This window comes from Rhinolophus ferrumequinum, chromosome 4, assembly GCF_004115265.2.
Source record: "Rhinolophus ferrumequinum isolate MPI-CBG mRhiFer1 chromosome 4, mRhiFer1_v1.p, whole genome shotgun sequence".
Lineage (NCBI taxonomy): Eukaryota > Metazoa > Chordata > Mammalia > Chiroptera > Rhinolophidae > Rhinolophus > Rhinolophus ferrumequinum.
Window position 1 is genome coordinate 5,321,261 of NC_046287.1, and position 25,440 is coordinate 5,346,700.

The following is a 25,440-nucleotide window of genomic DNA, read 5'->3' on the forward strand; positions in this document are numbered from 1 at the left end:
CATCAAAACTCACCCTCACAGCCCCTCACCCTCGTCCACTGGCCTAGACCAATGCCTGGAAGTGGGGAGTATCAGTCAGCAAATGCTATCAACTGGGAGACACGTGCATGTGACCTTACCTATATTTAAAATTACATGAGACATTAGGTATGAAAACACTTCCTAGTGATGGTGCAGGGTAATAGTTCTTGACTGGAGAGAGAGAATAAGAATGAATAATGTAACGTGGTATTTAATGCCTGTTGAGCCCCTGTGTGAAAGGTTCTATCTAGACACATTTCCATTGCAATTTTTACTCATTCCTGTTGGAAGGCATGTCATTTTCAATGGAGCTTATGTATCATGGTCATATATCCAGGATACAGAACCAATCAAAAGTGGTGTGAAATCCCTTCCCGCCCCGGACCCCAGTCTTGCTTTCCCAGCCCTGGGTAACCTGGTGACACCACTCCTACCCAGTCTTATTTCTCATGACTCTGCTGAGGCCTCACCAGTCCACAAACAGACTAGCACCTTGCCAGCCAGGCTGGGCCCCATCCTAAGGGGGGCCCTCCTCTAATCCTTCCAGTACCCAGCTCTCTCCATTGTTTCTGGCCCATTGCAAGGGTCACCCCGTGCACAGGTCTTTTTCTATTAATACTACTCTAGCCATTTGACATTGAACGGAAGGCAGCCTGTTTCACTCCTTGCACTCATATTGCAGAAACATATGGCTCCGAATACGGCAGGTGCTGGTGAGCTCCCTGGTGGACAAAACAGCCATGTCGATCGCCCTGTCCCCTCAACAGGTCACACAGTGCCCAGCACATTCTAGTTGCCCTCCAGGCATCTACTGCTTGATAAGGACCCTGAGAGGAAATGGTCCTGAGCCTAACATCCAAAGTGAACTCAGGCAGAACCTGCCCTTCTCGTGGGGTAGTCATGGAAGTGAGGGCCCATCCCCCTTCCCGCCAGGCACAGGGTGCCAGGAGAGGTCACCCACAAAGACGGTGTGCTCTCATGATCAGTTCAGTCCCTGTGGAAACCCCTGCCACGGCCCTTAATTTCTGGTGTTAAAACAACAAACGAGGTGATCCCAGCACAATCTCTAATAGGTAGCATGGGTCAACAATTATTCATTTGTACTAGTGCTTTACGCATGACGGGCTGAGATGAAAATTTGTCCTCTTCCTGGCAAGAGCTATAAATTAGTTTTATGCTACTGTTAAACCCAGAGGCAAAAAAAAAAAAAAAAAAAGGTGGGGGTGGGGAAAGGGATTAGAAGTGGGGGAGGGTCGGCGAATAAGGCCTGACTGCTTCCAGGGACAAAGCTGCTTCTGGAAGGTGTGGCAACACCGTCCAAAGAGGGGGCAACAGAGGATAACGAACGAGATTGGGCCACAAAAGAAAGTGAGGCAGAGACCTGAGAAGGACTGTGAACTCTTTGAGGATCTTAACTGAATGTTATTTTTCTTTTTAGTTCCACTATCTGTCAGGTTTACCGAATACATTTAGCTGGTAAATGGTTGGATGCATACAGCAATCGCGTCTCTCTTAGCCAGATGTGAAGGAAACCAATTATGCCACACCCGTGTGCGTTCTCCGTGAGCTCGCCAAGGCCCGTGGAGCCAGTAAAAACAATGGTGTCAATCTGTGCTTTTTTGAAGGGTATTTTTCCCATAAGCTATTAAGTGGGGAAGAAAAGACTACGTGTATAGTAGTACTAAGGTATTTATGTGCAAAAGGCATTGGGAAAAGTACACACTGAAATGTTAACAGTAGTACTGTCAGGAGAGTGGCATTCAGAGTTTTCCATTCTCTTCTTTGTGCTATGCAGAATTTTCTAAAAATTTTGTGATGAGAATATATTTCCTTCTAATCAGGAAAAAAAAAGTTTTTTAAAAAATATCCCCCATCAGCCCGTAGTTCTCTGTGCTAGAAAGAGAACAGCAGCGCAGATCATCTAGAAGATGGGAAAAATCACCCGTGCTTGACTTTGGAATACGTTCCATACATTTCTTCCCCAGAAGATTTATCTTCCTAATTATGCTTTGCTCTTTACTTAATATTAGGATTAGTTCTAAGTCCCTGAGCTCCCTTGCCAATAATGAGCTGAATTGGATGGCAGGAAAAAATCAGCTTGGAGTGAAATGAAATGTGAGCTGCAGATAACCCACAGGCGGGTAACTGAGCTCTGGCTGCACACGCAGAGGGGGTAGGAAGCTCTGGGGGGCCCAGGTCCCCCGCTGTACAGCCAGACTCCCGAGGATCAAAACCCAGCTCCATAACTGCTAACCCTGCATCTCAGAAAAGACCCTCGTCCTTTCTGCACCCTCATTTCCCTGTATGCAAACTGCTAGTGATAATGGCCTCCCCCTGCCGGAGCCCCAGGAGGACTAAATGCCATGACACTGTCAGTCACCGGCTTAGCATAGGCCCTCAGCAGGTGTCAGACGGGACACTTCTGTTTGGGGCATGGCCTTCCATGATTTGTATTCACATAATACTTCCTTCCAAATGATTTGAAACCTCTTCCTCGTATCCCCTAGGAGTGGGGCAGGTACCATCCTTCTCATTGTACAGTCGTGGAAACTAAGGCCTGGAAAAGTGAAGAGTTGCTCCTGGTCTTGCAAGGTGTGGCAGGGCTGTGGCCACCTCCCAGTTCCCCCTGTGCCCTGCCCCTCTCCTCCCACAGGGCTGAGTTGACAATCTGTGCCTCAGTCCCCTTCCCCCGCCAACACAAGGAAATGTAAGTTTCAACCCGAGGCCCATCTATAAAGACTTGTGGAGATTAGCCAGGCAGTTACTGTTAAGTGCTCCACGAGTTCAAATGCTATGAAAATGCCAAGTTGTAGTCGTGGGGAGAAATTGAAGGAACACCGTTCATTCTGAGTCCTTGTTGCGAGGCTGGTACATTAGCAGCACGGGGACCGAGGACCTGTCATTTCTGTGTTTTATGGAGGAAGGCTTTAGTGCCATTTGCAACTTCTCTTCCTTCCAAAGTAGTCTCTGCAGTTAGATTCAGGAAAGAATGTTTGGCAGCCGTGGAACGGGGGAGGGGATGAGGCGAAGGGTAAAGTGCTTCCAAACTCTCCTGCTTTACAGGTAATTCATACAGAAATTAGCCTCTTAAGTGGATTCCAGCTCTTCCTCACCTCCCACCGAGGCACCCTCTCCTCCCTCCAACTCCTGTTGGGTTTGACATCCAGAAAGGAAAAACAGGAAGGACGGGCAGTTTGCACTCAGACCTCTGCAAGTCCCTGGACAGGATGCCACCCTGGTCGTTCTCCTAGGAACCCCTTCCTGACCCCAGAAAGCACGCTCTGTGGCCATAGGCACTATGTTTGCCTTGTTCACCATTTAATCCCCAGCACCTCCCATGGCACATAGTAACCACTCAGTGTATATTTGTCGAATGAATGAGGGAATGAATGAACGAATCCACTATGGAACAGCAGAATGGTATGGAAATCAATGGATGCGACTAAAGAGGTTGACGTGTTTATGTATTAGTACTGCTTAAAAATAAGAGGACAAAGCTGCTTCTAAATTCTGAGCGTGAAAACCCAATTAAACTAAATAGTAGTAATTACTGACAGCCATTTAAAAAATGGGGAATTTATGAATTAAAGCCGAGCTTGCTTCTAAGAAATGAATTTAGATACTGTGATAAGAAAGAAGATAAACCAACTTCCCATTCTGTACTTAAAAATTCCTTCACAGCTATGCTTCCCCTTGCGCCTTCTGGGAAGCCAGTCAGTGTGCCAAGCTCTGCGTGGGCATGGGGACTCCCTCTGACTGACAAGTCAAGTCAATACCTTGCAGAACGGGGAGCCCTCCCTTAGGAAGGTACTTTGGAACCTGTAAGGGTAGGAGGTTGTAAAAGAATTGGAGAGGTAAGAGGAATGTCTGAGGTCACCAGAACTGTATATCTGATCCCACAAGGGAATCCAGCAGGATGTGTGAGGGCAGGGAAGGTCGGTGGGGAGGTGAAAGGAGAGTTTTGCTGCTGGAATTCCAAGGGCCGCTGGGAGATTCATACACATGCAAGGCATGAAATCGGGTGCTTTAAATCAGTCGAAGCTTTGCATGTGCCTTCCCTTCTATATCACCTGCCTAGAGCATGGGGAACAGCAGAGAGAGGAAGCAAAGCCAGCCCCTGGCGTCATCCCAGAGGTGGCCTACGCTGCAGGTGAGGTGTGGGGCTGCACCCATCCTAGCCTGCAGCTGGCTGAGCCCGGGGAGTGAACGCTCCCTCCCCGGCGCCAGGGGAGGGGTTTAGACACTTGCAGGAAGTGAGCCTCCTCCAGTGGGGGAAATGTGGACAAGACAGGACAAATGTTGAAGAGGAGCCAGGGTGAATTCTGGAAGGAAATACACATATGGACACAATTTCAATGGCCTTGAAGTACATCGGGCTAATTATCTTCGCAGACACTAATAAATGCGTTCCTTAGAGACACACAGTGACTGTAATAACTCAAAGAGGAATATTGGAGGAATGACTCATCAGGGACCGGCCGCACCGCTGACCTCCCAAGCCCAGGAGCAGCAGTTCCAGCTTCGGCTTTCCCAGGTCTTCCCCCAAAGCCAAAGATTTTTTCATTAAATATATACCCAGTGACTGGGAAAGGTTTCGAGCCAATAAAACACCTGTCCCCACCTCACTCATGGGGCTTTCCTCGGAGCTGTCAGCAGCTTTTCATGGTGGTGCTGGAAAGAAAGAAGGAGCCGTTTATTCAGCCAGGCATGTGCCATGTCAGGGGGAGCCTCCTCTCCCCGCTTGGTGTGCTGTGGTCCTGGTTTCGGTCCTTAGCCCCTAATCGAGTCTCAGGGAGAAGCTTTCTGCCCCTAGAACCTAATGGCTAGGCCCGCACCACTCCCGGCATGGCTGGGAACGCCCTCACTGCCGTTCTTCCCGCTTCCAGGCCCTGAGTCCCCCTGGAAGTGGCAGCCACGACCCCCCCTTCCAAGCTCATGTGACTCTTCCTCTCTCTGGACACCCAGGACCTGTCTGTCCCTGCAGTGACTCCCCTCCACGACCTCCAGTGTCCCTAATGGTTAGCGTCTCAGCAGCCACATCAATACGTGGTCAAATGAGCACATGCGAAAATGAAAGAAAAGGCTTTCTAGGGTTCTTCCTTAAGCCCCGGACAACATGCCCGTTTAACAGTGACCCGGAGATAATGGCCATACACACCCACGCCCCCTGTGTTTTTTTTGTTTTGTGTTTTTAAAGTATAGCATGCAGTAAAGTATACAAATCTTTAGTGGATTTCTCAGTGGATATGCATGTGTATATGTGTATATGTACATATATCTATATCTGTATGAAGGGCAGTTTTTTACCCACAGCAAGAGCAGCAGGCAGAGTATTTGCCTTTTTGCACCAGTTCCTAGAGACCCAGTTACCACAGGGAAATGCAAAGAGGGCTAGATGATGCCTGCGCACACTAGGTTGCATTACAAAAGCTTAGGAAGCCCAAATCTTTTATAAAGGATGGTAGCCATGCCTGCCCCTAGCTGTAGAGGGAGATCAGCTCTCTGGCCTGTGGCTCTAAGAAAATCTGCCTTTTGCTTCAGAGGGAGACACGACTGGTATCGCTATATTTCAAGGCTGTTCACCATACAAACATCCTTGAAAAGATAGTCTGGAACAAAAGACAGTCAATGCCTGGCTTGCAAGATGGACAGAAATGCAAGAGCCCAATGGAGACTTGTTTCCCAACAGGAATATGCCCAGGAGTGGACTGGCTGTGTCAAAGTTTTAGTCAACACTACCAGAAAAGTATCGCGAAGTGATTGTACCAGTTTATACTCCCATTAGCAATGTGTGAGGTTTCAACGGCTCTACACCCTGGCCAGCACTTGGCATTGTTGGTCGGTTTCATTTAAACCCTCCTGGTATGGCCATGCCTTTGATTTTTCAGGGATGCTTCCACGTACAGGGCTGCTTACATGTTATTTATAATGTAAATGGTTCAGATCAACGTGAATATTATTACCAAGTTTTGATCTGTCAACGATATATTTATAGCCATATACCAAGGGAGCAATCAGCCACGGGTGTCAGGCTCTGGGGAAGCAGAAAGACACACAGGGCACACTTCTCTCAGGTAACACATTTTAAAGACAGAGACAGTGTGAGGTGGTTCCCAAGCAGGGAAAGCTAATCTTAACGGAAGGTGATGCCTGTGCAATGCCTTTCAAGACCTGGCACGGTGGGTAAGAGGCCTGAAGGACAGACTCCCAGTGGAGGAGAAAGGGGTGAGCTGGCAGGAGGCTGGGCTGGCCACGGGCCAGAGCTGCTCAGAGACACGGCTAAACTTTCCAGCAGCACTACACTGACCAAAATGCTAGTAAATGATGATGAAGATGATCATGAAGGTCGTAGCAGTTGTTTCCTGAGTACCATCTATGTTCCAGGCACTAAGCTAGGCTCTTTACATATCTGTACATTGCAGCCGGCGTCCGTTAGCCAGTGATGAGATGGTAATTCTCAGTAAAAGACTTGTTGCTAGGGAAAACATTGGTCCTGGGTGAGAGTTGTCAGGGAGATTTAAGGGTGACTTGGGAGGGCTTTGGTATTTCCATGATTTCATCTAATTCAGATATGCGCCTAGAAATTAGGTGAATTTCCTGTGCTTACGTCTCCGTCAGCTAGCTGTTCAATAGCAGTAATAATAATAGTGATGATGGACATCATAATATCTTCTTACGCTGGGCTGGGTACTATACCATGTGCCTTGTATACCATTCAATCCTCACTTCAACCCTATGAGATATTATAATTCCCATTTTATAGATTAAGAAACTGAGGCATAGAGAGGTTAACAGTCCACAGTGTCACAGCGTTTAGTAGCAAAACCAGGATTCATAGCTAAATTTGTCTGACTTCAAATATGTTTTCTTTCTACTTGGAAGCACTGTCTTTCCTTCTATGCTTGGTCCAATGCTGTACTTCCTATTTTAAGGACAGGCTCGTAGGAAGGCCTCATTTGCTGACGAGGACTGTTGGGAATTAAGCCTGCTGTTGGAAGACGGTCTTTTGTGTGAAATGACCTGGTCGTCTGCTCTCGATCCAGCCTCTCTGGTGTGATCCCTTGGGTGTGAGTTGACAATCATCCACAGCCACGCCTCTGTGTAGACACAACAGTGTGTCCTGACAGTGAGGCCATCGTCAGCCTCCGTCCTCCAGGGCAGAAGCAAGTCGCCAGGTAGGAAACCAGAGTTCTGAGGAGAGGTTCTGGGCAAGCAGAGGGAAGCCCTGCTTCTCTCACAGCCTTGCCATCTTGGGCCTAGAAGTCTTAGAGGAGTACAGGTGTGCAGGCATGAATTCATCCGCGCTGGGAGATTTGGAAACAGACTGGGAGCCAGGATGTGCCTGATATTGTACACAGTAAGCGAGGCCTGCCCCAAGCACTGGTCCAGCAAGTGAGCTCGGGATTTCTTCTGCTTCATTTTACTCTGAATCTGCAGATAAGCGGTTCAAAGATACACCTGGGCTCAGGGACACACAGGGATGAATGCCGCCGTCCCTGGCCTGCCTGGTTCCCTCCCGGCACCAGCACTTCCGTAGTACCAGCATTCAGAGGCTGTGAGAAACCCATCACCAGCTCAGAGTTGCCTAAAACTCTGACAGGGAGACCAGGGGGACGGTGGGGGGATGGTAACAGTCAAACCAACATGCCAGTGACATGTACACATTACTCAGATCCTCTAAGACGGAAAAGTTTAAGACCCAAAAGAATTAATCCATTCATTCACAAAAAAACACTTTTATTGAGCTTTTTTAGGTACCAGATAATGTTCTCAAGATACAGCAATGAAAATAACGAAGTCCTCTTCCCAAGAAACTTCCCTCACAGTAGGAAAGGTAGATAGCACACAGACAAATAGATGACCTACCCTATATATACATTATGATTATATACGGAAGCCCCCCACTTATCTGAGGTTTCGCGTTCCGCAGTTTCAGTTACCCATGGTCCACTATAGTCTGAAAATATTAAAAGGAAAATTCCAGACACTTTGAGAGAGACCACATTCACATAACTTTTATTACAACATATTGTTATAATTGTTCTGTTTTATTATTGTTCTTAATCTCTTACTGTACCTAATTTACAAATTAAACTTTGTCATAAATATGTATGTACAGGAAAACATGGTATATATAGGGTTTACCACTACCCGCGGTTTCAGGCATCCAACGGGGGTCTTGGAATATATCCCCTACGGATAAGGGGGTACTGCTGTAGTATTGATAAGTTCTACGCAGTGAAATAAAGCAGGGTAAGAGGATGGAGGGGTTGTTATTTTAATAGGTGAGGGAAGGACAGCCTCAGGGTAAAGGTAAGCGTGGAGCAGAGATGTGAGTGAAGTACAAGTGAGCCACGTGGGTGCCAGTAGTGTTCCAACAGAAGGTAGAAGCCCTGTGGCAGGTGCAGACAGCATGTTCAAAGAACAGCAAGTGGTCAGTGTGCTTAGAGCAGACTGAGCGAGGGGGTGTGGGTAAGACAAAAGACGAGGCCAGAGAATTAGCTGGGGGCCAGTGTATGTTGGTTCTTGGTGGCCATGATAGGGCATGGGGTTTCACTCTGAGTGCAATAGAAACCGATTAAAATATTTAGTGAGAAGAGTGACAGTCTGTATGAGGCAAGAATGGACGCAGGAAGACTCACGGGTTAAGTTCCTAGACCTGCTACACAACTGACCACACACTTGGGAGCTCAAACTAACAGAAATTGATTCCTACACAGTTTGGGAGGCCAAAATTCCAAAATCAAGGTATTGGCAGGGCCACGTGCCCTGTGAAAGCTCCAGGGGAGGGTCTTCCTCACTCCTCCTGGTTCTGGGGACTCTTGGCACTCCTTGGCTTGTGGCCACATCACTCCACGCTCTGCCACTGTCTTCACATGGCCTCTCCTCTGTGTCTGTGTCCTCTCCTCTTCCGTCTCTTCTAGGAACACTTGTCACGGGTTTAGGACCTATCTGGATAATCCAGGATGATGTCAGCTCGAGATCCTTAACTCATTCACATCTGTAAAGACACCTTTTCTCAAGTAAAGTCCCATTCACAGGTTCCAGGGGTTAGGATGTGGACATATCTTTTGGGGACCAACTTTCAACCCTCTACAACTAGTTAGGAGGCTATCGTAGTAGTCCAGACAGGTGATGAGGGTAACTTGCCCTAGGGTGGTAGCAGTCAGATGGTGAGAAGTGGTTAGATTGTGTTGGAGTGACAGGTCAATGGGGAAGAGTCATTTATTCATCCTGTCCATAAATATTTCTACGGTACCAACCATGTTCCAAGCACGTCTGACAAGGGAGGTACAGTGGGTAAGGCTCACCCACCCGCAGCTCACCTCATGGTCCAGGAAAATTAGATATTGAATAAGTGTGTTGCATGTTAGGAAGGAAACATGCAACAGACAGACATGACCTAGTCAGAGAAACACCTGAAGGAGAAATACAACTTGGCCAAAGGGTGCTCTGTGGGTAGGGGATGCAGAGGGTGGAGGGTTCTGGCAGAGAGAGCTGAATTTATGGAGTTCCTGGTCATGAGGTCTTTAATGAACCAGACAAACAAAGATGGCTTGGGGCCTTGGGCGGCCCGGCCATCAGAATGTCTCAGACAGGGCTCGCTTCGGCAGCACGTATACTAAAATTGGAACGATACAGCGAAGATTAGCATGGCCCCTGCGCAAGGATGACACGCAGAATGTCTCAGACCATCTCTGCCCGTGCATCGTCTGTTAACACATCTGCTTCTGAAATTTGCATTTGCATATGTAACCATGTTTAGCAACCCACCCCTTCTCTAAGGTTACAGCACTTACTCCTAGAATAGTGACCTGTTACATGAGCAACACTACTGCCCACACCGTGTGTGTGTGTGTGTGTGTGTGTGTGTGTGTGTGTGCCTCCATGGGCAATAGTGCTCCCAGCGTGCTGGGCACACCTCCCTCAGTCACCCCTGTGGTCCTGAAGTCATCTTCTGGAGATATCATCGTTAATGGGGCTTCATTAATTAATTTATAGCCTTTCAACTGCTCATACAGTCACCGGGTTTCACTTGCCAATTGCAGATATGAAAATCTGACTACACAAAAAGTTGCTTTGAAGAAAAAGTCTTTTATCTATAAGATTGATAAAACTCATTAGCATAGATTTAGCAAGATTGAAAAAACTCATGGCAGATGAAAGACAGAGCCAAAGAGTAAATACAGATGGAGCAGCATTCCTCTGACTGTGTGGTTTGACAGCGGGCCCACCCTGACATTTGCAGGGCTCACGACCAGAGTGCAAATGGAGGCCTGTATACTGGATGTCTAAATGCTTACAAGTAAAAATCAAGGCAAGAGGCTCTTCAAATATGTTCTACCCTCCTACCTTAGTGATTGTGCCTTCACAGTGATCTGGATGGCTACAGCCCTCAACCCATGACATGTCTTACTTTCTTCCAAGTGAGACATAATCCTACACTGTGATGAATCTCAAAGGCAAGTGGACGCAACAGGTCACACATCCAAGCTCTGCTCATATCCACCCCCAAATAGTCACCCATTGGCCACACCTCATGTCTAATGGTCCACTTTCTGTTCATTGGATCCCAGAAATAGCACAGGCTGCAGGAAACTGACTCAGAGGCCTTGTGTAGAGAATCCCAGGATCCCGGATATCTGGAGGTGGTCTGAACGGGCCAGTTCATGGCTGTGTGGGCAGGGCCCATCGGCACCTCCTCTCATGGGGAGGAGTATAGCCGGAAGAGGGCAGTAATCTTTGGTTGGATTGAACTTACTTCCTCGTGGCTGTTAACAATGAATAAGGAAGTAAGGGTGCACCCAGCTTTAGTTAGGTTAATGGTCCTGCCAGGTGTGGGAAGGAAAAGTGGGCCGAGGTCACTCTAGGAGGTGGACAGATTCTCTGGAGTGACCCAGAAAACTGAGTTTCCCAAACAACTTGTAAAAAAACAGTGCTATTGAGAAAGGGAACACCTGAGGCTTAGAGTAATCTCTCTAAAAAGTAAAAGCAAAGAAAGTACCTCTCTGACATGAGAAATTTCTTCTTCAAAGCTTTTATTTGACTTCCTGTGATGGCAGCTGAGCATGCATCAGCGGCCTTCTCCTGGTCAAAGCCCAGAGCATATTCTGTGTCTCATCACTGTTGGGTTCTGGGTGAGGAGCTGCCAGGACACCTTCCTGCTGAGCCCACAGCTGTGGACTCACACAGATGGACACACACACACACACACACACACACACACATTTCTGTAACAACCAAGAAGGAAAGGTAGACAACAGAGCCTCCAGCTGAAGACAAACAGCCTACCATCATAGATATGGTCCGGATCCAGAACAGGGTTCCATCGATAAATCACTCATTCATTCAAACAACAAATACTTACTGAGAGTCCCCTAGACTCTCGCCGGACACTGCTAAGTGCTAAATTTGCCCATCACTGGACTAGGCACCGGGCAGACGAAACACAGCCCCTGCTCTCAATGACTTCCATCCTAGTTGAGAAGGCCATGAACTAGTGATTTTCAGTCCGAGTTGAAATAAGTAGTGACTTGTATGGACAGATCTTAACTGCTGCCTGACCCACAGGGCGGGGAGGGAGGCAGGCAGCATCCCTGTCTTATAGGGGCTGATGGTCTCAAACAGACAACGCCAGCTGGGACCATGATGCCCGACCTGAATAGAACCAACGTGATCCTCACGTATGAAGCTGCCACGAATGCATCGATGAGCTCTACACATATGTGTGAAGCATCGATGGTGTGCCGGGCCCTGTGCTAGCCGGGAGGACATGGGAACAATGAGTCCCCATTCTACAGGCACTCAACAGGTAGGAAAGTACGCGTGTGTAAGTCAACCAATGCTGGGCAGCTAGGAACTAGAGGAGGGCCCGGGAGCTCGAAGACTGAGTCATAGTTTTTGTTTTCACAGTGTCACCCACAAATTCCTTCCCAGCCCCCATCATAGCCAGACTTTATTTATAAGATGACCAGCTTGGTCGGCAGGCTTTTGAGATGATAGGACCAGTGTACACGTCTGTATTGACCCCTTTTTACAGTTTTTCAGCCATGGACCTTGGTTTTAAAAAGTTTTGTCCACCACAATTTTCATTTTCTTCTTTTACCAATAATACTCATTTCTCTCTTTTCTAATTAGTTAATGCATTTATAGCCCAAGACTCAAGGCTTCTGTGTGTTTGCTAACCAATGTCTCCCTGCTCAATTTACATAATTTCGATCACCAGTAAAGAAATTGTGTATGTAATCACATATCAGAGGCAAGGTTTTGATACCGTTAAAGATGACATCAGACCACCATAAGTCCTTGATTCAGTGGCCGGATCTAATGCAGGGACTCAGCTCCCGCTCCCCACACAAAAACACAGGACGTGGTGAGGCCAAAAAGGAACACCCACGGAGCCATAGATTGAGGAGTCACACCACTATATTGTCACTGGCAGCTGGGTTGGAGACACAGGAAGCAGGAGCCACACAATTCGCAATCTGCCGCCGCCTCTCTGTCTGCCTGCCTGCCTGCCAACCAACCAACCCCCTTGCTAACTGCAATCTGCTCTTGCTAGCTCAGCCACGGCAGTTGTATCAGTGGCCAATGGCTAACTGTTTACAGCTGATGGCCAACTAGTCACAGCTGACGGCCGTCTACTACCCGAGCCAGCACCTTCCCATGTGAGGTCGAGAGCCTGGAAACTGCTCTCTGGGGCTGTGTCCCCACACTGGATGTAGGAATACGTAGGGAATAAGCTTCCGGACCCACCCCTGTAGTAATGGATCTCTCTGAAATATGTTAACCTATGTTCATAGCTTGAAAACTACGAATTTCATCAGAGTCCATTTCTCGCCTCTATTATGCCGCCTAACAAACTACTGACTTCACCAATGGAAACCTCTGCGGAAATGATTAGCCGCGTCTGGTGTGGCTCAGAAATATGGATGCTAATTGAGGCAATTGAAACTGTTATCTCTGGATGTGGCCTTTCCAGTAAAATGCTAGGTGATCACCTCGAAGTGTGAATTCCTGACTAGGGAATTGACAGCCCCTAGAGTGTGGGCTAAACATGTACACATTTCTATCACATTCTCTCCACTGAAGTCTTTTAAAGAAAATTATAGATATTATCATGCTGTCTACAGAAGACCTCATCCATCTGTGTACCAAGTATGACTGGGGGGAAAGGCGCGTAAGACATGCTTTCTAATTAAGATGTTCTATTCCCGTTGATAAAAGCCCCGTTGTTGTTTTGTCTCCATTTAATTTATTTCTTAACTGTTTGGAAGCGTCCCAGAGTCCTCCTGGATTTTGTGGGCTCGTGTACAGTCGTGCTAGATTTTGAGGAGGAGAAGTGGGGAGCCAGGGCACCCCAGGAAAATGGAGTGGGCAGCACTAAGCATTCAGCCTTGACTGTCCTCCCTGGAAACAGCAACAAGTTTCCATGTGGAGTGAAAAAGTAGTCACAGTTCCCTCTCCTTAGCCGACCTGATTCCCAGCGTGGTTCAGGCCTTGACTTTATCCCACTACTCTGATACCCGCCCTGAAATGTTACCCCACACACCAGCTCTGCCTCTCAGAAATGCATTCATAACATCACTGCTTTCCCCCTTCACCCAGCACTGAAAACCCGACGTAATTAACCCTCACAAATACTATGGCTTGAGCAAACGCCTTTCATCTGAAATTGGGTGCAAAATCCTCCTTCAGCTGAAACGCATTAGCATAGCCATGTTCCTGGAAACAACTGCAAAAGCAAAGCCATCCTCTAAGTAAAGGAAACAGACACTGGAGAAAGGGTCACGTGATTTTTCCAGGGGCAGGTTTCCCCTTTGGACGCCAGGATTTGGAGGGATCGCCATTACCAACCGTGGGAGTGTGGCTGATCAGATTAAGGAAGTGTTTTTAAATTCAATTACACCCTCAGTGGAAATGGTCTCACTAATGCTTGGAGAAAGAATTACACCCAGTCCATAAAGCCCTACATTTTAAAACTCAATTTTGGGCAATATTCTAAAGGTTAATTCAAGACCTCTCTTCCAAATGGGAAGTTAAATACAGCCAATTGAAAGAAGGCATCTGTGGACTGGCTGGGGTTTATCAGTCTGTAAGAGTTCATCAGTTTTAATTAGCATAATCACTAATGTTGCACTAACAGTTTAGTGAAGGAAAGTAATTACTCACACATCCACTGTATTGGATGGAAAGATTAGAATTCATTTTCCATAACGATTAGCGTTTTGCCAATTAAAAGAATTCCTTCTCCCTGCCGGCAGCCCTGTGACCTTGCTCACCCCAAGATCATTTAAATGAAACATACTCTGCATCAGAAGATGGAGCAGGAAGGAAAGAATTAAGGCCGGGAGTATTCGTAGTGCTTTCTTGGGGCACAGCAAGCTCCCGGTTCTCCATGAGTTTACATGCCTCGTTCTATGTCATAGTCATTCACTTCCATCCCGATGGATTAGACCTGCAGCTGCTTTGTTACCCTGCAGCAATTTAAAACATGAAGAGGCTAGTGGAGGATGAGGCCCAAAGATAGCAACGGGAGAGTCTGGATGCAAGGGCCACTGGGAGGGTCCGATAACTGGACTACCGCACGGCCTCTTGACGGCTGGCCCCTCCTGGCGCGCCCTTAGAACAGGCTTTGCTGGTGCTGCCCACAGGGCTCCCTAAAGCACGACGCTGTGTCTCCTGGGCCCGCTGCGGACTCCCATTGCAGAACTGGGTGCCACATTGGTACCTCAGCTCAGCTTCCAAGACTTGGGCAATATGGTCCAGCTGCTCGTCATGTCCACCGGGTCCTCCATCTACCAGCCACTTGGAACTTGGCATGTCTTAACCATCCCGTGTTCTTTTGTCCCCGGCTCCGTCACACCTGCCCTTCACCCTGTGAGCACATCTTTTGCCTATTTTGTTAGAGCCTTCACCCTTCACGTTAAATGTCACGTCACACTGACCAGAATGGCTACCTCCCCCGCTGGTACCGACAGGACCCCCACGGCATCCTGCCTTTGTGCGTTCTAGTATAATATTATTCATAATCATAGCGAGCTACTGGGGCAGGAATGAGGATCTTACTCTGCTCAGTATCCGCAGCCCCTTGCACACAGTAGGTGGTGTGTGCATTTTTGTGGAATGGCTTAATTAATTGTAAGCATAGGCCGACCCCCCAGTGCCTGTTCGGCCTCATCAAATTCCAGCCCAGGAGGCCCAGCCTGGTGGGATGAGCGAACATCACAGAGGAGGAAACGGAGACATTTGCATACAGGTGGGCATTCCCTCTTCACCTGTCCTCTCACCCAGCACCGTTTCCAAAGGGAGCAGACCTTTGCTGAGTGAATCTCCCGGCTTCCTTCTGGATTTAACCAGTGGGAGGCCCTGGCAGGGTGTGGAGGAAGGGAAGAAAAGGAGATCAAGGCATTTCTTCCCACCCCCTCCCGCTTTGATTTCACATCTCCGATGTTCGCTGCACAGAATAGGATGGCTGTGGGGACAGAGTCCCAGAGAGCAGTTTCCAGGTTCTCGGCCTCACGTGGGAAGGTGCTGGCTCCGGTAGTAGATGGCCATCAGCTGTGACTAGTTGGCCATCAGCTGTAACCAGTTAGCCAATTGGCCTCTGATGTAACTGCCATGGCTGCGTTGGTTGGTTGGTTTGTTGGCAGGCAGAGAACCGGACGGCGGATTGAGCATTGGGTGGATCCAGCTTCCTGTGTCTCGCCTGGCTGCCAGCGAGACGGGGTTGCAGGAAGACCCCTCGTTGGGGTACTGGTGGATATTTGCTTCCCGTGTCGCCAACCCAGCCGCCAGCAAGAATTTAGTGGTATGACTCCCCTATCCATGGCTCCATTGGTTTCCCTTTGGGGCCTCACCATATCCTGTGTTTTTGTGCTGGGGGTGGGGGGGTAAGGGGGTGGGAGCTGAGTTCGTGCATGACAATGGAAAAGGTGGAAGATTGATCTGGAGAAGGGCACGTGGAAAACACCTAGCTGAGAGACTGCTTCTGAGATGGGGATTTCGGGATGTTTGTCGTCACGGGTCAGCACGGAGACAGGAGGCCCCAGGGCAAGTGTGATGTTGGGCTCATGCTGGCCTGTACTCAGCCCCGAGTGCTGCCCTGGCAAGAAGGCCAGCTGACCAGGGTAGGCGCAGGTAGGCATGGACTGGGGCAGGAGGCCACCGAGTCTTCACCCCAAAGCACATCCAAATGGAAATGCCATCTTTTTTTGTTGTTGTTAAAGATTTTTTGTCTTTAAAGGGAAAGGGGAACATGACTTTATTGGGGAACAGTGTGTACTTCCAGGATTTTTTCCAAGTCAAGTGTTGTCCTTTCAGTCTTAGCTGTGGAGGGCACAGCTCAGCTCCAGGTCCAGTTGCCGTTGTTAGTTGCAGGGGGTGCAGCCCACCGTCCCTTGTGGTAGTTGAACCAGCAACCTTGTGGCTGAGAGCCCAATGGCCCATGTGGGAATGGGAACGTCAGCCTTCGGCGTTAGGAGCACGGAGCTCCAACAGCCTGAGCACCGGGCCGGCCCCTGGAAATGCCATCTTGATGTAATACTTAATGTGGTTTTAAAGCTGTTTGGCAGACATTATTTCATTTGATCGCCTAACAACCCTTTGAGATAAATATTTGCTGATGGGGAAACTAACACTTCCGGATGAGTAAACCGTGAATCAGACCAGAGTCTGCTGGATCCAACCTGTGATCTTCCCAGTCTATAATCTATGGCACCTTTGACTGATCTGGGTTCCATTCCCAGCTGTACCCGAGGAGTTCTGTGACCTTGGGCGAGTGACTCAACCTCTCTGTGTGTTAGTTTCTTCATCTATACGACAACATAACATGTTTCCCTCGTAATGGTTGTAAAAGCTACGTGAGAGCAAAGGGGGGCTTCTCAAAGGCTGGGAGAGGGGACAGCGTTTGGGGCTTCCCATGAGAAGCCAAGACCAGATGCGCTTGAGCTCAGCAGAAGAGGCTGACCCTCTGCAGCACATGAGACTGACAGAAGGCCCTGGGACAGGCCCTTGCAGCTGGCGGATGGAGTGTGTGGGCCCTGGGCTTGTACAAGCCCAGTGGATGGGAAGAGACCCCACGCCCGCCCTCACCCACTGACTAAATGGTACATGCCACCAGCAGGCAAGTGGGAATTAAGCCAGATTTTATTTTTTTTATTTTTTATTTTTTTATTAGTTTCAGGTGCACAAGACAAAGTAATACTTAGACGTGCATCATTTATATCCCTCACACTGTGGACCCCCCGCCCCCCATCCACTATCTCTCTGACATCACACCGAGCCACCCCATTTCCACTGTCTCCACTCCCAATGCTGTACTCTGCCTCTTGTGTGTACATACCTATATATACATATATATATATATATATATATATATATATATATATATATATAATATTATAGTTGGCATTCATTATTATTCAGCTTCAGGTGTACAGAGCAGTGATCAGGCATCTACATCTTCCCCTCACCTTCCAGATTTTATTTTTTGTTAAAAAGGAAATTGATCTTTTCTGTGAAAACTTAAACAATTATGCAAAAAACACTTACTTTCCACAATGCCAAACACTTAGGAGATCCTACATAGTCGTTCCCTTCCCTGAATTTAATAGCACAAGGTAAGTCAGATGCACTGCTAGCAGGATTCCAGAACCCCACCGGTCCCTTCATGGGCCTGTGGGTGTGTGGGATGGGTGGGTGACAGCCCAGTAGCTGCCATCCAGGAAAAGGGGAGCATGACTTTATTGGGGAACAGTGTTTACTTCCAGGATTTTTTCCAAGTCAAGTTGTTGTCCTTTCAGTCTTAGCTGTGGAGGGCACAGCTCAGCTCCAGGTCCAGTTGCCGTTGTTAGTTGCAGGGGGTACAGCCCACCGTCCCTTGCGGGAGTCGAACCAGCAACCTTGTGGCTGAGAGCCCAATGGCCCATGTGGGAATGGGAACGTCAGTCTTCGGCGTTAGGAGCACGGAGCTCCAACAGCCTGAGCACCGGGCCGGCCCCTGGAAATGCCATCTTGATGTAATACTTAATGTGGTTTTAAAGCTGTTTGGCAGACATTATTTCATTTGATCACCTAACAACCCTTTGAGATAAATATTTGCTGATGGGGAAACTAACACTTCCGGATGAGTAAACCGTGAATCAGACCAGAGTCTGCTGGATCCAACCTGTGATCTTCCCAGTCTATAATCTATGGCACCTTTGACTGATCTGGGTTCCATTCCCAGCTGTACCCCTGAGGAGCTCTGTGACCTTGGGCGAGTGACTCAACCTCTCTGTGTGTTAGTTTCTTCATCTATACGACAACATAACATGTTTCCCTCGTAATGGTTGTAAAAGCTACCAGAAGGGCCCCTGTAGCTCAAACTGTGGCATTCCCGAGGTTGCGGGGAGATGCAGAAACTGGCAGCTGGGGTGAACTCAATAATAGAACTAGTCTTGCCTGCAGGTCCACACTTGCCTGCAGGTCACCTCCACCACCAGGGTGATAATCTCAGTGTGTGTGTGTGTGTGTGTGTGAGTGTGTGACTGCCGTGTGCCCTAAAGAAAGAGACTAGCCAGGCCTCAGCCGCTGGCCACACACTGAGTCTGGGGAGGTAGAAAGTCTGGCAGCAGTGGTGGTGAGTGTGAAAGACAGACTATGTCCTTGTACTCTGTATGCCGAAGCCAGGCGCGGACGCAAGCGCCCAAAGGGCTTGGAGAGCTAGGGCAGAAGAGACAGTCTCTACCTGAGGGCAGACCAGAGAAGGCTGCCGTGTGATGGCCTCACGCCGAGAGCACCCATAGAGCTGCCACCTCCACAGAACAGCCTAGATCCTGCAGAAAACAGGAATGGTGTGTCGGGGGCGTGGGGCATGCTGGAGGCGGGGATAACTGGGGGAGGAGGAAAAGCTGCTGTGCTCAGAGTCAGGAGGTATGAAAATGAATCCCAAACTTTCCTTATGAACTTACAAGAGTTTTGTAACCTCAGGCACATTACTACAGGAAGCCTGTTTCTTCATCTGAAAAATATGAATCAGTTCTCATGGCAGAGGGAGGAACCTTGTGAAAACCACAATTAATGATATGCATACCACTGTCTGCCATCCACACCAAGAAGAAGCGTGGTGTTTACTTTGCCCAAGGCTGTACCCCTAGCTCCTGTAGGGTCTGGCCATAGCAGGTGGTCAATAAATGTTTCCTGATACCTGCTCAATAGGCGCCATCGCAGCTCCGGGTGTTTTGGAGGGCATTGTGGGCACACTGCCATGAGGAACAAAAGGTCAGGAGAGTCTCGGGGTGAAGGCTGCCTGGGAACAGTGAGCCTGGAAGGGCAGAAGTGTGCCAGGAGACAAAGTCCCAGGAGGCACAGGCGAGGCTCCCTCCCTGGGAACCATGGCCCAATGGCACATAACCAGCCCCGTGTCCCACCAGTTGCCTTAGGACCCAAGAGAGGGGCACCCAAAACTGCACAGTCCTGATAACACTGGAGGACACATGGGCATTTACTGAAATTTTGTTTGAAAAATGCAAGCAATGATCCAGTTGAGGGGAATAACCCATTGGCATCCAGCGCCAGCACATAAATATCGACAGTCTCAAAAAGGCAAAAATAATTTTTTTTTGTTCTTAATACTAATGACCACCGTAATGTATGTTATTTGAGGGGGAAATTGCTTCTTTGTTTATCTTATTAAGGAATCAGAAAGGCATAAATATTGCATTTTCTTGCACTGAGTTTTCAGAATTTCAATCGCCCAAGGTATCCACCATGTCCTTCATTTTTCTTTTGGATTAAAAAAAAAAATGTTCCATTAGATTTGGAAAAACTATTATTCTTGCAGGAGGAATCTTTGAAGGAGCTTCTGTTTTTAATTGGGTAAATTTAGGTCCTCTACCAAAATGAACTGATGTAGAGAAGACTTAGTTTTTCAGCATATAAATTTGGCAAAACATCTGAAACAATCTTCTCTACAAAATGTCTGTCAAAACAGGTAATAACCATTGTTGGCGAGGATGCGGAGACATTGGGACCCCCTTACATGGCTAACAGGAATGTCACACGGTGCTGCCACTTTGGAAAACAGTACGGCAGTTCTCCTCATTTTTTAAGAAATAAAGTTTTCTCCACCTGTGCTGGAGAGTCTCCTTTGAACATCAGGGGAGTCTCAGCCAGGCTGAGAAACTGGCCTCACGGCCACTAACATTCTTCTCTTGCTCCTGCAGCGTGTGTCCAGCCGCCGGGCCGTCACTCAGAGCGTGCCAGAGCAAGGCAGCCGCCCCCATCACCACCTCACCCACCACCACCGTCAACAACACCGCCCCCAGCACCACCTGCGCCACCATGCGCACCCTCACCACCTGCACCACCACGAGGCAGCGCTGCACGCCGCCCAGGTGACAAGCTGCCTGTGCCCCTTGTTCTCCTGCCCCTGGGAAGGCCACCTGGAGGTGGTGGTGCCTCACCTGCGCCAGATACACAGGGTGGACATCCTTCAGGGAGCCGAGATCGTCTTCCTGGCCACGGACATGCACCTCCCCGCCCCGGCTGACTGGATCATCATGCACTCCTGCCTTGGCCACCATTTTCTGCTGGTGCTTAGGAAACAGGAGAGGCATGAAGGGCACCCCCAGTTCTTTGCCACCATGATGCTGATTGGGACCCCCACCCAGGCCGACTGCTTCACCTATCGCCTGGAGCTTAACAGAAACCATCGGCGTCTCAAATGGGAGGCCACCCCCCGGTCCGTCCTTGAGTGTGTGGACTCGGTGATCACTGACGGGGACTGCCTCATCCTCAACACCTCGCTGGCCCAGCTCTTCTCCGACAATGGCAGCCTCGCCATCGGAATCGCTATCACAGCAACGGAGGTCTGCGCCACAGAGGCTGAGATGTGAAGCAAGAGGCCACCGGGTGCTCACACACGGCCACCCCTCCACCAAGACACTGCCTGTGCCCCTCGAATCTCCAGATGCCAGGACTCCAGACTCCTTTTTATTCTTCTTCTTCCTTCCTTCCCTCCCTCCTTCCTTCCTTCCTTTCTTTTTTCGTCTCAGGTACTTAGAGGTATTTAGTGTTTGTCTGCCGTGGGCATTATATTATGTAAGCATCCTGTGATTCAAGACCTTGGTGTGTTCTTTGTTCTAATTAGTGGTATAGTTTTATAGAAATTTTTGGATCAGATTCAATCAGAATGGTTATTTCCCGCCACCCCCAATTCCCTTCTCCACGGCTTCCAAAACGAGCAAAAGTCACTGAGACCACGAAGCAGACTGTTGGGGTTGAAAGGAGATTTAGTATCCAAACCATTTCTTCCTTCTCTTCTCAGCCTATTTCAGGGCACGCTAACGCTGAAGTGTGTGAGGAGGCAGGTTGGGCAGGGGAGCCTGGCTGGCTCAGAGGTAGATTTCAGACCAAACACACACGACTCTGGCACCTTTGCAGGAACCTCAGGGTCAGAGCTGAGCTGCTGGATGTGAGGAGATGGTGCCTCCTCTGAAGGCCCGGGCCCCGGGCTGGAGGCACCACTATGTTGAGTCCTGTGGGTTGACCCCAGGGCTCAGGAGTGGGCAGGTGTTGAAGCCTCTTTTGGCGGCCTGCCGTGGGCTTGTTCTCGGCCTGTGCTATCTTTTCCAGCTCTGCAATCAAAGTCCTCAAGTTTTAGGTGCTTTCTTGTAAACGTCTTTGCCTTCCCTTGAGCAGGTAGTAAAAAAGGATGGGTAAGAGGTGGGGAAAGAGAAGCAGCTGAAAAAGCAAAGGATGCAATGAATTGCCCACCTCTGGGGGGGCATTCTCCCCTCCCGGAGGCTCATTACCGTGTTACAAATCCATCAGTCCTTTCACTAGAGTTGAGCACTTTTGTATCAGGCAAAGAACCCACTGTGCTCTTGATACCTCACTAAACCAGAACCACAGCTCAGCATCAAACACAAGGGACCTGGAAAGCTGGCCCAATCCCTCGTACACCTGGGAGGGTCCCCTTTCGTTTCCGTACTTTCTAAAATGCTCCGAGGGCCCCATTCAGCACACAGACATTCTCACTGGTCAAGTATGTTTTCGGCACCCTGTCGGAGGGTGAATGAAAGTCCACATTGCCTCTGTGCAGATGGCTTTGTCTTTGCTCATCAGAACACTTTGTGGGAGCCTACCGTGTATTTAAAGAACACAGGCATGTTTAGTCAACTCCGTCTCCTCTGTCCAAGGTCGAATACCTGTAAGCCTTCCCAGCAGGCCCTCTTCTCCCTCCTTGTCATTTTTGTTCTACCCTTGGCTAATCTCCAGTCGCTGCAGAAGCAAGGCGCCCAAACCCCACGCAATGCTCATTAGAACCGAGTGGGCCTTTCGCCAACCTAATGTTTCCCTCTGCCTTGTTTCTTCACCTCGTCCACCTCTGCTGGATCCTGGCAGGCCTCCAACCGAGTACTTAGTTTCAGGCAGTTTGGCCTGGCTGGCCATCAGCAATCTTTCCCCCACCAAAAATAATTGATCCTAAAACATAACAGCCTTCCCTTAATGGCCAGGTAATCCTCTAGCCTCCCGCGCTGCCAACGCACACCCCAATCACCAGAAGGGTGGTGCCACTCAATAGGAGATTTAATAACAAAGCTCCCTCTGGTCACACAGTAATGGCTGGGACCCTGGGGCTGAGGTTTCCTTCTGTTAGAGTTCTAAGGGGGCCAATGAATATTGTGTCACTGAGGGAGGCAAAAGTCAGGTCCGCAGTCCCAAGGAAAAGGTTGTCACCTCCTTTCCCTTAGCACTGTCAGAACATCCTACTAGGGCACCAGCTGCCCCCTCAAACCACACGGATGGTGAGGAACGAGCTGAGGCAGGTTGGCTCCCTTGGCTCCTTCCTTTGTCCCCAGGCCCTTCCCTGGCACCTAAGACCTTCCTGGCTGCAAGGCTGTCACCTCTGCGAGCCACAATTCCTCCCCTGGTTTCTGGTACTCAGCCACCTGCTAACATTTGTAGCCTCACAGGTGCCCCAGGGAAACAAACAAAACCTCAGCAGGAATATAATTAGTGTTCACAGGGCCTTAGGGCTCCTGCAAACATCACCTGGCTTTCTTGTTGTGCCAAGTGCCCTGAGCCAAACCGGGAATAACTAAGGTTGTTACTGCACATTGTATTATGAACATGTGAGCCCAGATAGGATCTATGTTTGGTTCCTAGAAAGCAAATTTAGAACAAAGGGTAGAAATGCGTTATTTTTGTCCATCTATGGTGCTGCCAAGAAGGCCTTTCTCTCCATATCCACATGTGAAGAACTAAAGAAAAAGGAGCCAACTGAAAGCAATGAATAGGGACAGAGAATGGTACCAACAAAGCACATTGGCACCATTCTTTCTAGTCGCATGACCTTTATAATCCCAAAGGGCCCCTTCATTTGAGTCTCAGGTTAATCTTCATCAGAATCCTCAATTTCCTAAAAAAAAAAAAAAAAAAAAAACAGAAGTTCAGAGACATGAAATGACCTTCTCGAAGTCACACATCAAGTGGTTGGGACCACAACTAGAACCCAGTAAGCTGACTGCAAACTTGGTGTTCTTGCAATAGGAAGACCGACCCCAAATACTCAGCAAGGTCCCCACCTCCTCAGTGGACTGTGGGCCTGAGGGTCAGCTGGGTCTTGGTCCCGGGATACGTGGGGGAACAGGGAGAGAGACCTGCTTTGAGAGGCATCTCAGCTTGAAGAACTGATCGACCCTGCAGCAGGGGCATGTGGAGCCCTCAGGCCCCTTTCTGGGTCCATCTCCCACTCCAGGCTCAGGCTTGCATTCTCAGGAGTCATCCTGTACAGAACCTGGGACCTGGTTGCCTCGTTCCCACCCAGGTGCTGGCTCAATGACACTCTCTAAGTATCTGCACTTAAAAAGCAGGCCTAGGGAGACAGTAGCACTTAATAGCAAAAAATGAGTTACCAGTATTTGAACTTCAGGCATCTGTAAAAACGATTTTTTCAGGAGGTGTGGAGAGGACATCTCTGCCCCTCAGGCTGACTCTACATACACGGTCAATGCGGAAGGAAAGGTCAGCCCACACAAAGAAGTTTGTCTTCAACAATCGGACGCGGCATGATCTTACATCTGAGATAGATCCCATCACGACCTGCGGCTCCTGCAGACATTTTAGAAATAAAACAGGTGCATAATAACAGTAGTACTCGTAGCTACCATTCATCGAGGGTTCACTATGTGACCCAGTGGGCTGACGACTTAGTGTACAGTATCTCCTTTAATTCCCCTAGCAAACTGACAAAGCAACTACATCATTGTACCCATGAGCCTCTTAACCTAAGAGAGGATAGACGCGTTTCAGGCCACACAGCTAGCACATGGGGGAGCTGGGCCTCAAACCCAGCATGTCCAGCTCCAAAGTCCAGGCTTCTGACCAACATCAACTGTGTTATTTCAATGAATTCCTGGACCCGAGGCTTGGAAGGACCAGTCATAAAGGCTGTATGGCATAGAGGCCTTGCAGTGCTTCAGAACTAAATGTGCCCTTTCATTTCTCCCTTTACTCCCTCTTTTCCTACCCCAAGACAGACGCTGTGCTAAGGTGGCTTGTATATCAGTCGTTCCATTTTTCTAGGAATTTTGCGAGCCACTTGTTAAGCACAGCCATTATTAAGAATTAAATTATATAAATTTGCAATTATTTATATTAAAAAGCAAAGGTAATACTCAAAACCCGTCACTTCCTAATTATTTCTGTGCTCTAGCGGCTGTTGCCATCTACCACAGCTGCATGGTGAACATACTATATAGTGATGTCTACAGTCCATCTCCCAAGTCCACGTGTGCAGATACGGCTTGAAATTGGCCAGGATGGTAGTATTTACACCATGGAAATTGGCAAGTGCTATAAACTAGGGGTTTTCTCCTCAGAGAGCTAGTTGTTAAAGGGTTTCAACCTAGACATCTTGGATGCACACCGCGGGGTGGAGACTTTAGAAGGAGAAACAAGACCTGGCGAGGATACTGATGGGGTACAGATGACCGCCGAGCCAGTGAAACAGCAAGTTGTTGGGAAAATACAAACTGTTGTAGAGAAGAGACTCCGGGGCTTTGAAGCTGCTTCAAAAGCTTTCCCCGCCCTACGCCAGCCCCTTCTCTATGGTTGTTAGTGTGGGAAGTGCTAGCTGATGACTTTCATAGAGAAAGCATGGCTCCACAACACCAGCCTATTGGCCATCCCAATCCAAAAAAGAAAACCTAGCTCTCCCACACTAGGATCTCCTGCTACTCATTCTACAGGCCATCTTTCTTATCTCTGTGTGTAGATAAAACTCCAGCCTAAAGAAGTGTTTTACTTTGAAATTAGAGATTGAAAATACGCAACATCTGAGAAGGGCACCGTGAGCAGTGGTTTCAAACATCACATAAAATGTGTGACCACAAAAGTGTGACTCTTCCATAGCTCAAAGCTGAGGGACAG

General features: G+C 48.6%; 1 protein-coding gene and 1 non-coding gene across 2 annotated transcripts in view; both read left to right on the forward strand.

The window, feature by feature from the left end:
• SIAH3 (siah E3 ubiquitin protein ligase family member 3) overlaps positions 1–23,452 on the forward strand; it is a 59,468-nt gene extending 36,016 nt beyond the window's left edge. Inside the window, exon 2 of the mRNA XM_033105153.1 lies at positions 20,229–23,452. Coding sequence (XP_032961044.1) covers positions 20,229–20,900 — 672 coding nt within the window. The 3' untranslated portion in view covers positions 20,901–23,452. The remainder of the gene's footprint in view (positions 1–20,228) is intronic.
• On the forward strand, positions 9,620–9,727 carry LOC117021842 (U6 spliceosomal RNA). Its single transcript, XR_004422929.1, has one exon. It is a non-coding gene; the product is annotated as a U6 spliceosomal RNA (small nuclear RNA).
• Positions 23,453–25,440: the final 1,988 nt, after the last annotated feature.